The sequence below is a fragment of the Sinohyriopsis cumingii genome, chromosome 19 (assembly GCF_028554795.1).
Source record: "Sinohyriopsis cumingii isolate HCF-2022 chromosome 19, ASM2855479v2, whole genome shotgun sequence".
NCBI classification, from domain to species: Eukaryota; Metazoa; Mollusca; class Bivalvia; order Unionida; family Unionidae; genus Sinohyriopsis; species Sinohyriopsis cumingii.
The window spans coordinates 13,806,853-13,823,016 of record NC_142979.1 but is presented as its reverse complement, the minus strand read 5'-3'; the positions used below and the strand labels follow the sequence as shown (position 1 = coordinate 13,823,016).

The 16,164-nt window shown below is 36.4% G+C and overlaps 1 protein-coding gene across 2 annotated transcripts in view; it reads left to right on the top strand.

Annotated features, from left to right (window-relative positions):
• LOC149775156 (uncharacterized) overlaps positions 1-16,164 on the top strand; it is a 120,376-nt gene that overhangs the window by 42,072 nt on the left and 62,140 nt on the right. For both annotated transcript variants that reach the window (XR_016416610.1, XM_089944243.1), the window contains exon 3: positions 4,799-4,895. Coding sequence is in view for 1 of the 2 variants with exons in the window: in XM_089944243.1 (XP_089800369.1) it covers positions 4,799-4,895 (97 nt within the window). In the remaining variant the exon portion in view is untranslated. The remainder of the gene's footprint in view (positions 1-4,798; positions 4,896-16,164) is intronic.

The window sequence follows — 16,164 nt, the reverse complement described above, 5'->3', positions numbered from 1 at the left end:
AAGTCTTTGTTTTTACTACTATCTTTATTGAAGTCTTTGTTTTTACTGCGATCTGTACTGAAGTCTTTGTTTTTACTGTTATCTTTATTAAAGTCTTTGTTTTTACTGCTATCTGTGCTGAAGTCTTTGTTTTTACCACTACCTTTACTGAAGTCTTTGTTTTTACTGCAATCTTTATTGAAATCTTTGTTTTTACTGCTATCTTTATTGTAGTCTTTGTTTTTACTGCAATCTTTATTGAAGTCTTTGTTTTTACCACTATCTTTACTGAAGTCTTTGTTTTTACTGCTATCTTTATTGTAGTTTTTGTTTTTACTGCTATCTTTACTGAAGTCTTTGTTTTTACTGCTATCTTTATTGTAGTCTTTGTTTTTACTGTTATCTTTACTGAAGTCTGTTTTTACTGCTATCTTTACTGAAGTCTTTGTTTTTACTGTTATCTTTACTGAAGTCTTTGTTTTTTTACTGTTATCTTTACTGAAGTCTTTGTTTTTACTGCTATCTTTATTGTAGTCTTTGTTTTTACTGCTATCTTTACTGAAGTCTTTGTTTTTACTGGTATCTTTACTGAAGTCTTTGTTTTTACTGCTATCTTTATTGTAGTCTTTGTTGTTACTGCTATGTTTATTGTAGTCTTTGTTTTTACTGCTATCTTCATTGTAGTCTTTGTTTTTACCACTATCTTTACTGAAGTCTTTGTTTTTACTGCTATCTTTATTGTAGTCTTTGTTTTTACTGCTGTCTTTACTGAAGTCTTTGTTTTTACTGTTATCTTTATTGTAGTCTTTGTTTTTACTGGTATCTTTACTGAAGTCTTTGTTTTTACTGTTATCTTTATTGTATTCTTTGTTTTTACTGCAATCTTTATTATAGTCTTTGTTTTTACTGCAATCTTTATTGAAGTCTTTGTTGTTACTGCTGTCTTTATTGTAGTCTTTGTTTTTACTGCAATCTTTATTGAAGTCTTTGTTTTTACCACTATCTTTACTGAAGACTTTGTTTTTGCTGCTATCTTTATTGTAGTCTTTGTTTTTACTGCTATCTTTACTGAAGTCTTTGTTTTTACTGCTATCTTTATTGTAGTCTTTGTTGTTACTGCTTTGTTTATTGTAGTCTTTGTTTTTACTGCCATCTTTATTGTAGTCTTTGTTTTGACCACTATCTTTACTGAAGTCTTTGTTTTTACTGCTCTCTTTATTGTAGTCTTTGTTTTTACTGCTATCTTTACTGAAGCCTTTGTTTTTACTGTTATCTTTATTTTAGTCTTTGTTTTTACTGCTATCTTTACTGAAGTCTTTGTTTTTACTGCTATCTCTATTGTATTCTTTGTTTTTACTGCAATCTTTATTGTAGTCTTTGTTTTTACTGCAATCTTTATTGAAGTCTTTGTTTTTACTGCTATCTTTATTGTAGTCTTTGTTTTTACTGCAATCTTTATTGAAGTCTTTGTTTTTACCACTATCTTTACTGAAGTCTTTGTTTTTACTGCTATCTTTATTGTAGTCTTTGTTTTTACTGCTATCTTTACTGAAGTCTTTCTTTTTACTGCTATCTTTATTGTAGTCTTTGTGTTTGCTATTTTCTTTACTGAAGTCTTTGTTTTTACTGCTATCTTTACTGAAGTCTTTATTTTTACTGTTATCTTTACTGAAGTCTTTGTTTTTACTGCCATCTTTATTGTAGTCTTTGTTTTTACTGTTATCTTTACTGAAATCTTTGTTTTTACTGCTATCTTTACTGAAGTCTTTGTTTTTACTGTTATCTTTACTGAAGTCTTTGTTTTTACCACTACCTTTACTGAAGTCTTTATTTTTACTGCTATCTTTATTGAAGTCTTTGTTTTTCCTGCTATCTTTACTGAAGTCTTTGTTTTTACCACTATCTGTACTGAAGTCTTTGTTTTTACTGCTATCTTTACTGAAGTCTTTGTTTTTACTGCTATCTTTATTGTATTCTTTGTTTTTACTGCTATCTGTATTGAAGTCTTTGTGTTTACCACTATATGTACTGAAGTCTTTGTTTTTACCACTATCTGTACTGAAGTCTTTGTTTTTACCACTATCTGTACTGAAGTCTTTGTTTTTACTGCAATCTTTATTGAAATCTTTGTTTTTACTGCTATCTTTATTGAAGTCTTTGTTTTTACTGCTATCTTTTTTGAAGTCTTTGTTTTTACCACTATCTTTGCTGAAGTCTTTGTTTTTACTGTTATCTTTACTGAAGTCTTTGTTTTTACTGCTATCTTTATTGAAGTCTTTGTTTTTACTGCTTTCTTTACTGAAGTCTTTGTTTTTACTGATATCTTTACTGAAGTCTTTGTTTTTACTGATATCTTTACTGAAGTCTTTGTTTTTACTGCTATCTTTATTGTAGTCTTTGTTTTTACTGTTATCTTTACTGGAGTCTTTGTTTTTACTGCTATCTTTATTGAAGTCTTTGTTTTTACCACCATCTATACTGAAGTCTTTGTTTTTACCACTATCTTTACTGAAGTCTTTGCTTTTACTGCTATCTTTATTGAAGTCTTTGTTTTTACCACTGTCTTTATTGAATTCTTTGTTTTTACTGCTATCTTTATTGAATTCTTTGTTTTTACTCCCGTCTTTATTGAAGTCTTTGTTTTTACTGCTATCTTTATTGAATTCTTTGTTTTTCCTGCTATCTGTATTGAAGTCTTTGTTTTTACTGCTATCTGTATTGAAGTCTTTGTTTTTACTGCTATCTGTATTGAAGTGTTTGTTTTTACTGCTATCTTTATCGAAGTCTTTGTTTTTACTGCTATCTTTATTGAAGTCTTTGTTTTTACCACTATCTTTACTGAAGTCTTTGTTTTTACCACTATCTGTACTGATGTCTTTGTTTTTACAGATATCTTTACTGAAGTCTTTGTTTTTACTGCTGTCTTTATTGAAGTCTTTGTTTTTACTGCTATCTGTGTTGAAGTCTTTGTTTTTACTGCTATCTGTATTGAAGTCTTTGTTTTTACTGCCATCTTTACTGAAGTCTTTGTTTTTACTGATATCTTTTTTGCAGTCTTTGTTTTTACCACTAACTTTACTGAAGTCTTTGTTTTTAGTGCTATCTTTACTGAAGAAAGTAGCTGTCAGATTGGGTACAGATAAATGATTTTTCTTTGACCTCTGACCTCTTCATCACAGTTATTTAAAACGTGATTTTTCTTTCTTCCGTCACAATTATTAAACACATGATTTTTCTTTCTTCCATCACAGTTATTAAAAACGCTTAGAGCTTCTAAAGATTAGGTAGTATACAAAGTCCTCATTATTGTTATTATTATATTCCTTTCTTCCATCACAGTTATAAAAAACATGTCATATTCCTTTCTTCCATAATAATTCTAAAGTAAATAATGTGATAATCCTTTCTTCCATAATAATTCTAAATTAAATAATGTAATAATCTTTTCTTCCATAATAATTCTAAATTGAATTATGTAATAATCCTTTCTTCCATAATAAGTCTAAATTAAATAATGTGATATTCCTTTTTTCATCACAGCTATTAAGACTATGAATTGCTGTGGTTTGAAAAATATGAAACAGACATCATTGACAGTATTTCTCACAAACAACATCAACAGGTTCATCTATTTACTCGTATCTATAGCATACCTTGATGCTTACAAAATAATATGTCACCACAGTTTCAGAACTGTTCTTGATAGTTGTCAGCTTTTATATCATAAACTATTCAGAACTATTTGTCTGGATAGTTGTTTGGAACCAACTATTTGTCTGTATAGTTGTCTGGAACAGAACTCTTTGTCTGGATAGTTGTCTGGAACATAAATATTTGTCTGGATAGTTCTCTGGAACCAACTATTTGTCTAGATATTTGTATGGAACAGAACTATTTACCTTGATAGTCATCTGGAATGGAACTATTTGTCTGTGTAGATGTCTGGATAGAACTATTTGTCTGCATAGTTGTCTGGAACAGAACTATTTGTCTGGCTAGTCATCTAGAATGGAACTATTTGTCTGGATAGTTTTTTTCTTCATTTCCTAAACTCCTTATTCTCAGAATGAATTATCGTGAAACTAAGACAGTTATTTCTGTGACATGTCCACTTACCCTTGTGACCTTGGAGTTAAGGTCACATTCATAGAAAATTTGCTGTAACACTTTGCTTAAAGCTTTTTTCTTCATTTGCTTACATTTCTTAAATGTTCTGAAGGATTTTTCTTCATACATGAAATGAATCAATTATGAAACTTAGACTGTCACTTGTGCATTTATCCCTTTGACCATGGGTTCAAGGTCACAGTCATGGGAAATTTGTATGGAAGTTTTGGTTATTGCTTTTTGTTAGGGTGTATAGTTCCTAAATTCCTTGATAGATTTTCTTCATACAATTCATTATGAAACTTGAAAAAAAATTTAGACTTCATTTTGCTCATTCTACCTTTTTGACCTTGGGGTCAAGGTCACAGTCACTGGAAATTTTTATTCAGGTTTAGGTTATGGTGTATAGTTCCTTGATAGCTTTTCTTCATACTTGCAACAAATCATTATGAAACCAGAAAAAAATTTCTGCACCAGATTTTCTAAATTTCAATGTAAGATCTTCACAGGGGTTTATATAATTTACTTGGATTTTAAATACATATGTTCATCAAGTTGTTATAGTTTGATTGGCAGATAAATATAGATCTCAAAACTCAGAATAAACCATAGGCAAGGTTTGTTTAATCTCACATCGTACAAGTTATACCCATTACATTTTGGCTTTTTGCATCTCTGATGCTCATTTACTTATTACTTGATATATTTACAGGATTTGGTTGGTCTCATTATCCCTGGAGGGTTTGCTCCGGATTACTGGCGTAGAGACAAGAGAATACTGGACCTGGTTAGGGCCGTGAATGACTCAGGTAGGGAAATAAAGGTTGTGTTATATATATATATATATATATATATATATATATATATATATATATATATATATATGTATGTGTGTGTGTGTGTGTGTGTGTACAGTGAAACTCTGCTATAACGTGATAATTGGGGTCCAAAAAATTGGATCGCTTTAATAGCGGGGTCGTGTTAATGCAGGGTTTTACAGTATTTTACATTTTTCAAATAACAACTTAATAGCACATATACATGTATTCATGTCTAATGTATATGATGAATAGGGTATCAACACCATTTGTTATTGTGCCATCATGGCATGCAGTTCATCCATAATACATGTAATTCCATTGAAAAATTGCACACAGATTTACAATATTCAATAATTTTGTCCCAGATCATTGTGTCTGAATTCAGTGTCTAATATACAGCATAAACAGAGTATTAACACCGTTTACTTGCAGTCTGATATTGTACCATTGGGGCTTGCAATTAATCCATGATGCATGTAATTCCATTGCAAAAATTGCATACATATTTAAACTATTCAGTAATTTTGTCACAGATCATTATGTGTCTGAATTCAATGGGAAAAGTTAACAGCAAAATTAGGTTAAGAAAGACGAAGTGCATGTATGGTTTATTACGTTCCAGGGTTTATGAATGGTGTCTGTACAAATTTCATACTGCTAAAATTTTCTCATGTGTTTCCATATTGCAAAAAATAACTAATGTTTGTATGCCTATTCACTTGAATGACTACAGCAAGAATAATTAACAATCAACACATGCTTTCAGAATCCATATAACTTTTACTTCAGATTTTGTGAATATCAAAAGAAGCTGTGAAAACTACTAAACTTACCACTGTGCAAAGTGCAGAGAATGAGTTGCGTTTGTGAACTTGTTTTTCCTTAACGGTAAAATATTTTTATAAAAAATAGGAAATTAATAATGAGTTCATAAACTGGTCAGCTGATTGCGTCTAATAACACCGCCAAGCCCAGCAAACATATTGGCGGCTTTCATTTTTTTTATGTTTATTAAATTGTGAGAATCTTTTATCAACCACCACATTCTCTGCTGCTTGGTTGTGTATGCAGTTAAAGAAGAAACACATGTTGGCTATTGTTTGAGCAACAATTTGTATACAGAATTAATTGAAGACAATGACAAAGACGACTTACTGGCTTTACTCATGGATCAGTAACATTTCCAATAATGTTTATTTTGGCATAACACTTCAAGAACCTGGTGATATTGTTAAATTTCAGAAGTTATGCCACGATCATATTATATAAATTTCATACACAAATGATAATAATTGTTTTACACTATTTCTTTTACTTAAAAAAAAAAATCCCGGTTCAAGAAAAATACACGTACATTATATTTAAAATTTCAGGAACCATGCCACGATCATATTATATTTTAATTCATAAGAAGACTCATCCAAAATGATAATAAACATTTTACACACTATTCCTCGTACATAAAAAAATAATCCTGGTACGAGAAACTTACATTCATGTATTTAAAATTTCAGGAACCATGCGACGATCATATGAGATTTGAATTCAAATGGATCTCTTCCCCAATACTATTTCTCGTCTTTCATGTAAAAGTATTTCACCTAGGACACCCCACCCACCCCATCCTACGACTCCAGAGGGTTCACAAAATTTGAAAGGATACATACTTGCTGTTACTATAAATAATGGATGAAATGGTGTGCCCAGAATGGTGAGTGCTTTAGACCACTCGGCCACTCTGGGCCCCTTTGGAGGACTAGGGAATATCACAGTTACAAGTGGTGTGCTTATGGCAGCTTTAAGTCGAAATACAGGACTCATTTGGACGGAGATGGCAGCAGAAGAGAAAAAGGAAAAATTAAAAGGAATGAGAAATGGGGGATTATCTGAACTGGAATGTTTGAAAGCAATGAAATAAGACTAGAATAGGACATGCAATTATTTTATGATAATGTAGATAATCTTGCAGAGAAAGCAGAGAACACTCAGTCTCATAAATATTTATTCGAGTCAAATGCATTGAGATGCTCTGCAAAGAAAGAAGCCTTTCCTTGGTATCCATCTGTCTATGGGAGACGATGGCGTAGCTCCAAAGTACGCTTTTGCTTATCCTTCTTTTTAGCTCTCTTTTCAGCTTGTTTTATTCTTCTCTTTTCCTCTGCGTTTTGAACTCCCTGCCTGACAGCTAGACGCCAGCTGAAACGGTTGTTTGCACAGCTCTTCCAGTTGTTGACATTGATGTTTGCTGTCTTCATATCCTTCTTGCAAACATCTTTGTAGCGCAGATGTGATCGTCCAGTTGGTCGTGAACCTTCTGCTAACTCCCCATATAACAGGTCCTTGGGAATGCGACCTGGGTCCATTCTCTTGACATGGCCGAGCCAGCGAAGGCGCCTCTCTCTGAGTATGGAGAACATGCTGTTCATGTTGGCACGTTCTAGAACCTCTGTATTGGGTACTTTGTCCTGCCACTGGATGTGCAGAATGCACCGCAGACATCTCAGGTGGAAGCTGTTGAGTTTCCTCTCGTGTCTTGCATAGGTGGTCCATGTTTCACTGCTGTAGAGAAGTGAGCTGAGCATGCAGGCTTGGTAGACACGCAGTTTGGTCTTCTCTGTGAGGTTGGGGTTGTTCCAGACCCTCTGGTTAAGTCTGGCCATCACTGCTGCTGCCTTGGCAATACTGCCGCCCACCTCAGAATCAATGGAGAGTGAGCTGGAGATGTTAGACCCGAGGTATGTGAAGTTCTCGACAACTTCCAAATTGTACCCATCGATGGAGACAGAGGGAGGGGAGTCTGTGTCCTGTGCCATGACATTCGTTTTCTTCAAACTGATGGTCAGTCCAAATTCCTTACATGCATGGGAGAGGCAGCATACCAGCTGCTGAAGTCCATCTTCCATGTGTGATGTCAAGGCTGCATCATCGGCAAAGAGCAATTCACGGATGAGTACCTCTGTGACTTTAGTATTAGCACGGAGACAGGCGATGTTGAACAGCTTGCCGTCAGCCCTGGTATGGATGTACACTCCCTCGCTGCAGTCCTTGAATGCGTACTGGAGAAGCATGGAGAAGAAGATGGCAAAGAGCGTCGGTGCAAGGACACAGCCTTGTTTGACTCCGCTAATGACTGGGAATGCTTCAGATGTTGCGCCATTGAAGCACACTGTGCTGTGCATGTTCTCGTGGAACGACATAATGACAGCAAGCAGATGTGGGGGGCAGCCGATCTTCTGCAGGAGTCTGAAGAGTCCACTCCGACTAACCATGTCAAACGCCTTCTTCAGGTCTATGAAGGCAATGTAGAGGGGCATCTGCTGCTCGTGACACTTCTCCTGCAGCTGACGTAGTGAGAAGATCATGTCTACAGTTGACCTGCTGGCTTGAAATCCACACTGGGACTCTGGGTAGACGTGGGAGGCTAGGATCTGCAAGCGCGCCAAGGCAACACAGGCGAAAGCCTTTCCGACGATGCTGAGGAGGGAGATGCCCCAATAGTTGTTGCAGTCGCTACGGTCGCCTTTGTTTTTGTACAAAGTGATGATGTTGGCATCACGCATGTCCTGTGGGATGTATCCCTGTTCCCAGCAAAGGCAGAGGAGTGTGTGTAGGGGCTGGAGCAGTGCTGGTTTTCCGCTCTTAAGGACTTCAGGCAGAATGCCGTCGCTTCCAGGAGCCTTCCCACAGGCAAGGCAATCGATGGCTTTTCCGAGCTCTTCCAGGGTGGGCTGTGTGTCTAGCTCCTCCATGACAGGCAGGTCTGGAATGGCATCCAGGGCAGTTCCAGTGACATTGTTTTGGGCTGCATATAGTTCGAGATAGTGCTCAACCCATCGCTGCAGTTGTTTCCCCTGGTCTGTGATGACTTCGCCCGTCTTGGACTTGAGGGGGGCGGTCTTGTAGCTGGGGGGGCCTGTCGCATTTTTGATACCCTCATACATTCCTCTTGTATCCCCGGTGTCAGCAGCTGTCTGTATACTGTTGCAAAGGTTCAGCCAGTAGGTGTTGGCACAGCGGTGGGCGGTCTTCTGGGCGTTATTCCATGCAATCCTGAGGGCTTGTAGTGTTCTGGGGCTAGGTGCAGCCTTGTATGCCAGGAGGGCTTTCCTCTTTGCCTCAGTCACGGGCTCCATCTCCTCCCAGTTTGCCTCATACCAGTCGACATTCTTTCACTCCCTCTTCCCGTAAGCTGTGATGGCTGAATTGTACACAGAGTCATGGATATGGGACCACTTGGAGTCAATGGTGTCATCAGGTGTCACTTTGGTGAGGGCTTCCTTCAGTTTGCTGATGAACTGCTGTGTTTTCTCTGGGTTGCTTGCACAGCAGGTGTTGATACGTGGGTGACCCTTCTTCTTGGCGTAATATTCGCACCTTGCTGGCCACAAGGGAATAGTCTGTGTCACAATCGGCACTGTGGTAGTTGCGGGTAAGGACGACACTGGCCAGTTCTGCACGCCTGGTGATGACGAGGTCTAGCTGGTGCCAGAGGCGTGAACGTGGGTGTCTCCACGACACCTGGTGGATCTCCTTGCATTTGAAGAAAGTGTTGGTCACACATAGGCTGTGGGAGCAGCACATCTCCAGCAGTCGCTGACCATTCTCGTTGATATTGCCCCTTCCGTAAAAGCCGAGACAGGTGGACCAGGCCTCATGGTCAGCTCCCACTCTAGCATTGAAGTCTCCTAGTAAGTAAAGGCTTTCATTGTTGGGGATACTGGATATTGCCTGATCCAGAGCCTCATAAAACTTGTCTTTCTCCTCGTAGGTGGAGCAGAGGGTTGGGGCGTACACACTGAAGATGTTGACCGGGCCTAAGGATGTTGACAGCCGGAGGGCAAGGATTCTCTCAGTACCTGATGATGGAGGTTCAATGAAGGCGATTAGCGTGTTCTTGACGGCAAAGCCTACACCATGCTGCCTAGGTTCATCCAAGGGCTTCCCCTGCCAAAAGAATGTGTAATTGGCTTCACTGATGGTGCCGCTGTCAGCCAGTCGGGTCTCCTGGAGGCAGGCAATATCGATGTTCAGTCGGGAGAGTTCTCTGTCAATGACGGCAGTCTTCCATGCATCGTCGATCTGCTGTAGGTCAGTGGTCAATCCAGGACACATGGTCCTGATGTTCCAGGTTGCAAAACGAAGAGTTGGAGTCTTTTTATTTCTTCTTTTAGTCTTTCCTGGTGCAGAATTTTGTGGCCCACTTGTCGAGGTGGTTCTCTAAGCTCCACGCACCCAGTGAAGCAGGCAGGCCATGGTGGGCAGCACCTTACTGACTGGGAGCTGCCCAGCTTGAGGCGGGCGGTAGCTGTCCAGTGAGACCTGATGATCTCTCCCACCTTCAGAAGTAACCCCTGGCGCCAAGCTCTATGCCAATCGAGCTTTGACTTAGAACCGGTAAACTGCTACTTCTCGTGTTGTGCCGATGTTGTACAACGACGCTGGAGTGTCCTCTCCAGTGGAGCTATGAAGCCTGGGCAGGGTGGTATGGAGAATCAGCTGTTGCCCATGCAGCAGATCCCCCCTCTCCACGCAGCTGGTGTGCCCAAGGGAACGACGAATGCCGATACAGCTTGGCACCAACGGCGTCGCAGGAGTTGCCGGAATGACGTTGAAGTCAATGTCATACCGCCTTAGGGACTCCATCTCCGGATTTTCTGTCGGGGTTTACTCCCTTAGCCTTTCCCATGAATGGGTATAGCCACAAGGCAGCAGAGGTTTGGAATCGGAGTTTTCCTTCTCCTAGATGAGCTACCATCCAAGGTTTACGAGTCCCATCTACCTGAAGCAACTGGTTTTAAGGCGCCAGTGGGCCGCCTTCACCCCTTCTCCTGTTAGTAGAAAACATGGTCTGCCGGGCTTCAAATCTAAGCCACTCGCGAAGGCCAGGAGCTGGATTTTAGTTGACAGGCAGTAAGAGACGGAGGCCGTATGGGGCATTTTGGAGGATTGGGGCGCTTGTCTCCCACTCCCACCCCGGGCAATGTCAACCTTAGACCAGAAAGAAGCCCTTAAAAAGCTAGAAACAGACATTGATGCTAAAGTGAAAGAAACAGGTTGACATCTGATATACTGAATAAAACTAAATAATTCTTTGTGTTTTTGAGAGAGAAAAAATTGTATGGAATAATTTTATCAGTTAATCCTGCATTATATATATATATATATATATATATATATATATATATATATATATATATATATATATATATATATAATATGTGTATAGAATGTATGCTAGATGTATAATTTTTTCATTAAAAGGAAACGAGGCTTGTTGAGTTTTCTTTTAATGAAAAATTTATACGAGTGTTATATCATTGATATGGCATACATACTGTACATATACTTTAATTATGTCACATACAAATGCATATATTTGCCCTTTAACAAAGTTTATGACTGAGTACAGGCAACTGTGTTTTGACCAAGTGAATGAACTCACGTCCCTTCTGAGTGTGTCCGTTACAAAACGTGGTTCTGTGCCTCTTGTTGCTATTTACAATCACCATTGCATATTGATAAGTTGATTGTTTTCTTTCTTGAGTTTCTTGTTTTATTCACATTGATTAAATCAATATGTGGCACACTGATTTAAACATGAAAGATGGTTTTAATGAGGAAAGTAGAGTACTACAAACACATTGTTAGCTCAGTCATTCACATGAACACTCAGCCATTCACATACTGGCACATGGAAATTAGTGTGGAATAGAAACTAAGTGAAATGCCAAACCAACAAGAGGTAATTAAAATATTTTAATATATTTACAGTTGATCTAAGTCATTATTCTGCTTTAATAACTGTACTACCGACTATAAAATTATCTCTCTCTCTCTCTTTCTCTCTCTCATCTGTTTGTTGGTTTTACTTGACATTTACCATTATTCATAAGTCCAAAGACATCATGGGATGAAACAAGTGAAAATCCTCTACTCTCATCTTTTCATAGATTTAAAACCATATCTTGTTACGATGTTCCAAAGGGGGGGGCAGCATTTAAATATTTTCATATTTAATTTCATATTTAATTAATAATAATCGATTTCTAGAACATTATAATAGGTTTAAGAAACAACAACAACAACAAAACATTAAATACAACACAGTATGTGTACAAATAATCGAGAAATTTACCATATAATGTCGACAGGGTTTGTAACTTTGCATCATTGATTATATAAACACTGTAGATAAATCCCAAGGAAAGTGCACACATTCCGTTACAACAAACCATATTCTTGTAGGTTACTTGGTGTAAGTTCAATTTCAAGGTTTTCATCCAGCCCAAATTCTTTTTCTCTCTCACTCCATGTATTTTTTCCCATGTGCATGAGAGTGGAGGGGGAATGGAAAGCAAAAAGGATTGTGATGAAATTGTGTACCATATTAAACTCATTTAGAAAATGGTGATTATTAATACTTTTTATTGTTATTTTCATACGTCACTAATGATTAATGAATGGCCAGCACACATTTGTAAGGGTGCCATTGCAAGAATGTTTATATATGCATATTATTGTTCCATGGTGGGATCACAATTTGATATACCAGAAGTACTGGTATATCAAATTGCTTTATACCAACACTTTAAAAGCCTTGTTATTTTTAATGTGTCAACTTTAAAATTGACTCCTGAAATTTGTTATTTTGTCCTTAAATTCTCCTGGAAAATAATTATTTTGATGCAGGAACTCTTTATGGAATTAGCAATTTGCCAAAATTATGACACAGACCTTTCTATTTTTATAAACTGTAGTAAAGAACAAATTATGCAAGTATCACATTCACAGGGGCCAGTTGTCATGGTGACATAAACTATGGTTTTGTGTCCTAAATGAAAATGGTGCTAAATCTAATGTGATGTCTACTTGGTCCTAAATGAAAATGGTGCTAAATCGAATGTGATGTCTACTAGGTCCTAAATGAAAATGGTGCTAAATCTAATGTGATGTCTACTTGGTCCTAAATGAAAATGGTGCTAAATCTAATGTGATGTCTACTAGGTCCTAAATGAAAATGGTGCTAAATCTAATGTGATGTCTACTAGGTCCTAAATGAAAATGGTGCTAAATCTAATGTGATGTCTACTTGGTCCTAAATGAAAATGGTGCTAAATCTAATGTGATGTCTACTTGGTCCTAAATGAAAATGGTGCTAAATCTAATGTGATGTCTACTTGGTCCTAAATGAAAATGGTGCTAAATCTAATGTGATGTCTACTAGGTCCTAAATGAAAATGGTGCTAAATCTAATGTGATGTCTACTAGGTCCTAAATGAAAATGGTGCTAAATCTAATGTGATGTCTACTTGGTCCTAAATGAAAATGGTGCTAAATCTAATGTGATGTCTACTTGGTCCTAAATGAAAATGGTGCTAAATCTAATGTGATGTCTACTTGGTCCTAAACGAAAATGGTGCTAAATCTAATGTGATGTCTACTTGGTCCTAAACGAAAATGGTGCTAAATCTAATGTGATGTCTACTAGGTCCTAAACGAAAATGGTGCTAAATCTAATGTGATGTCTACTAGGTCCTAAATGAAAATGGTGCTAAATCTAATGTGATGTCTACTTGGTCCTAAATGAAAATGGTGCTAAATCTAATGTGATGTCTACTAGGTCCTAAATGAAAATGGTGCTAAATCTAATGTGATGTCTACTAGGTCCTAAATGAAAATGGTGCTAAATCTAATGTGATGTCTACTAGGTCCTAAATGAAAATGGTGCTAAATCTAATGTGATGTCTACTAGGTCCTAAATGAAAATGGTGCTAAATCTAATGTGATGTCTGCTTGGTCCTAAATGAAAATGGTGCTAAATCTAATGTGATGTCTACTAGGTCCTAAATGAAAATGGTGCTAAATCTAATGTGATGTCTACTAGGTCCTAAATGAAAATGGTGCTAAATCTAATGCCCATTATGACCACCATGTCAGCATTTTAAAAATGTTGTTATTGATACGGTTCCTGAAAAATGTTATATCGACACGAGTTTTTCACCAGAAGACTTCTCACAATGTCTCGTCGATCCTTCCTGAAAATGGTGCCTTAGCTAAAATTTGGTCATGATGATGGCCAGGTTGCAAACATGTGAACCTCCCAACAGGGATGATTTTCCTCCTGTCTCCCATCCCTCTTGGAAATCTCCTGCATGCTAAAAATTATTATTATTTCAAAGATTCCAGAATAAATATTTTCCCAGACATTAACCTAAAATTAAAAATTTAATTATACATGTAATTTGGTAAGACTGGATTAGACAGTACTAAAGAGCTCAGGTTGGTTTAGTTCAGTATTTAATGTTTTTGACATAAAACAGGTTGGTTTAGTTCAGTATTTAATGTTTTTGACATAAAACAGGTTGGTTTGGTTCAGTATTTAATGTTTTTGACATAAAACAGGTTGGTTTAGTTCAGTATTTAATGTTTTTGACATAAAACAGGTTGGTTTAGTTCAGTATTTAATGTTTTTGACATAAAACAGGTTGGTTTGATTCAGTATTTAATGTTTTTGACATAAAACAGGTTGGTTTAGTTCAGTATTTAATGTTTGTGACATAAAACAGGTTGGTTTAGTTCAGTATTTAATGTTTTTGACATAAAACAGGTTGGTTTGGTTCAGTATTTAATTTTTTTGACATAAAACAGGTTGGTTTGATTCAGTATTTAATGTTTGTCAGTATATAAGTGTTAAGATCAACAATGATAAGGACTGTCAGAAATATAATCCAGACAATGATCTACTAAGAAATGGTAAAAATGCGTGTGATACATATAAGGAGAGTATGAATGGCAACAAGATACTATAAGAGGACTGATTTGATGCGATGATATGCAGATTTTAGTATTATAACAGTGGAAATTTGTTCAGTAGTTGTAGTTTTTGTCCATTTACATGCTAAAATCAGATTGAAAAAATCTTGAAGTCAAAAACTCCTGACCAAGATTTGCACATATTCAGATCTGTTCTGTCTTGTTATTGATGGCCTTCTTGAATCATGGCCACCAAAAGACTTCTTATTTTCACTGAAGATTTGTCAATATGTCTAGTAGGTCCTACAGAAAATTTTGCCAATATGACATCCTGTATAGCTGTTATGGCTGCAGTCTTGAAACTCCTGTTATCACTACAAGGGGAGTTCATGAGAAGACTTCTAATGATATCTACCATCCTAAATGAAAATGGTGCTGATCTTACATCTAATATGGACACCATGGCAGCCATCTTGAAAATCTTATTATTGCTGCTTGACCTCGGTGGAAGATATTATGAATCAGGAGTTTTTGTCAAAAGACTTCTGATGGTGTATAGTTAATACTTCTGATGGTGTATAGTTAATACTTCTGATGGTGTATAGTTAATACTTCTGATGGTGTATAGTTAGTAATTCTAATGGTGTATAGTTAATACTTCTGATGGTGTATAGTTAGTAATTCTAATGGTGTATAGTTAATACTTCTGATGGTGTATAGTTAATACTTCTGATGGTGTATAGTTAATACTTCTGATGGTGTATAGTTAGTAATTCTAATGGTGTATAGTTAGTACTTCTAATGGTGTATAGATGGTACTTCTAATTGTGTATAGTTAGTACTTCTGATGGTGTATAGTTAATACTTCAGATGGTGTATAGTTAGTAATTCTAATGGTGTATAGTTAATACTTCTGATGGTGTATAGTTAATACTTCTGATGGTGTATAGTTAGTAATTCTAATGGTGTATAGTTAGTACTTCTAATGGTGTATAGGTGGTACTTCTAATTGTGTATAGTTAATACTTCTGATGGTGTATAGTTAGTACTTCTAATTGTGTATAGTTAGTACTTCTAATGGTGTATAGTTAGTTCTTCTGATGGTGTATAGTTAGTACTTCTGATGGTGTATAGTTAGTACTTCTAATAGTATATAGTTAGTACTTCTAATGGTGTATAGATGGTACTTCTAATTGTGTATAGTTAGTACTTCTAATGGTGTATAGTTAGTACTTCTAATGGTGTATATTTAGTACTTCTAATGGTGTATATTTAGTACTTCTAATGGTGTATAGTTAGTACTTCTAATGGTGTATAGTTAGTACTTCTAATGGTGTATAGTTAGTACTTCTGATGGTGTATAGTTAGTACTTCTAACAGTGTATAGTTAGTACTTCTGATGGTGTATAGTTAGTACTTCTAATGGTGTATATTTAGTACTTCTAATGGTGTATAGTTAGTACTTCTAATGGTGTATAGTTAGTACTTCTAATTGTGTATAGTT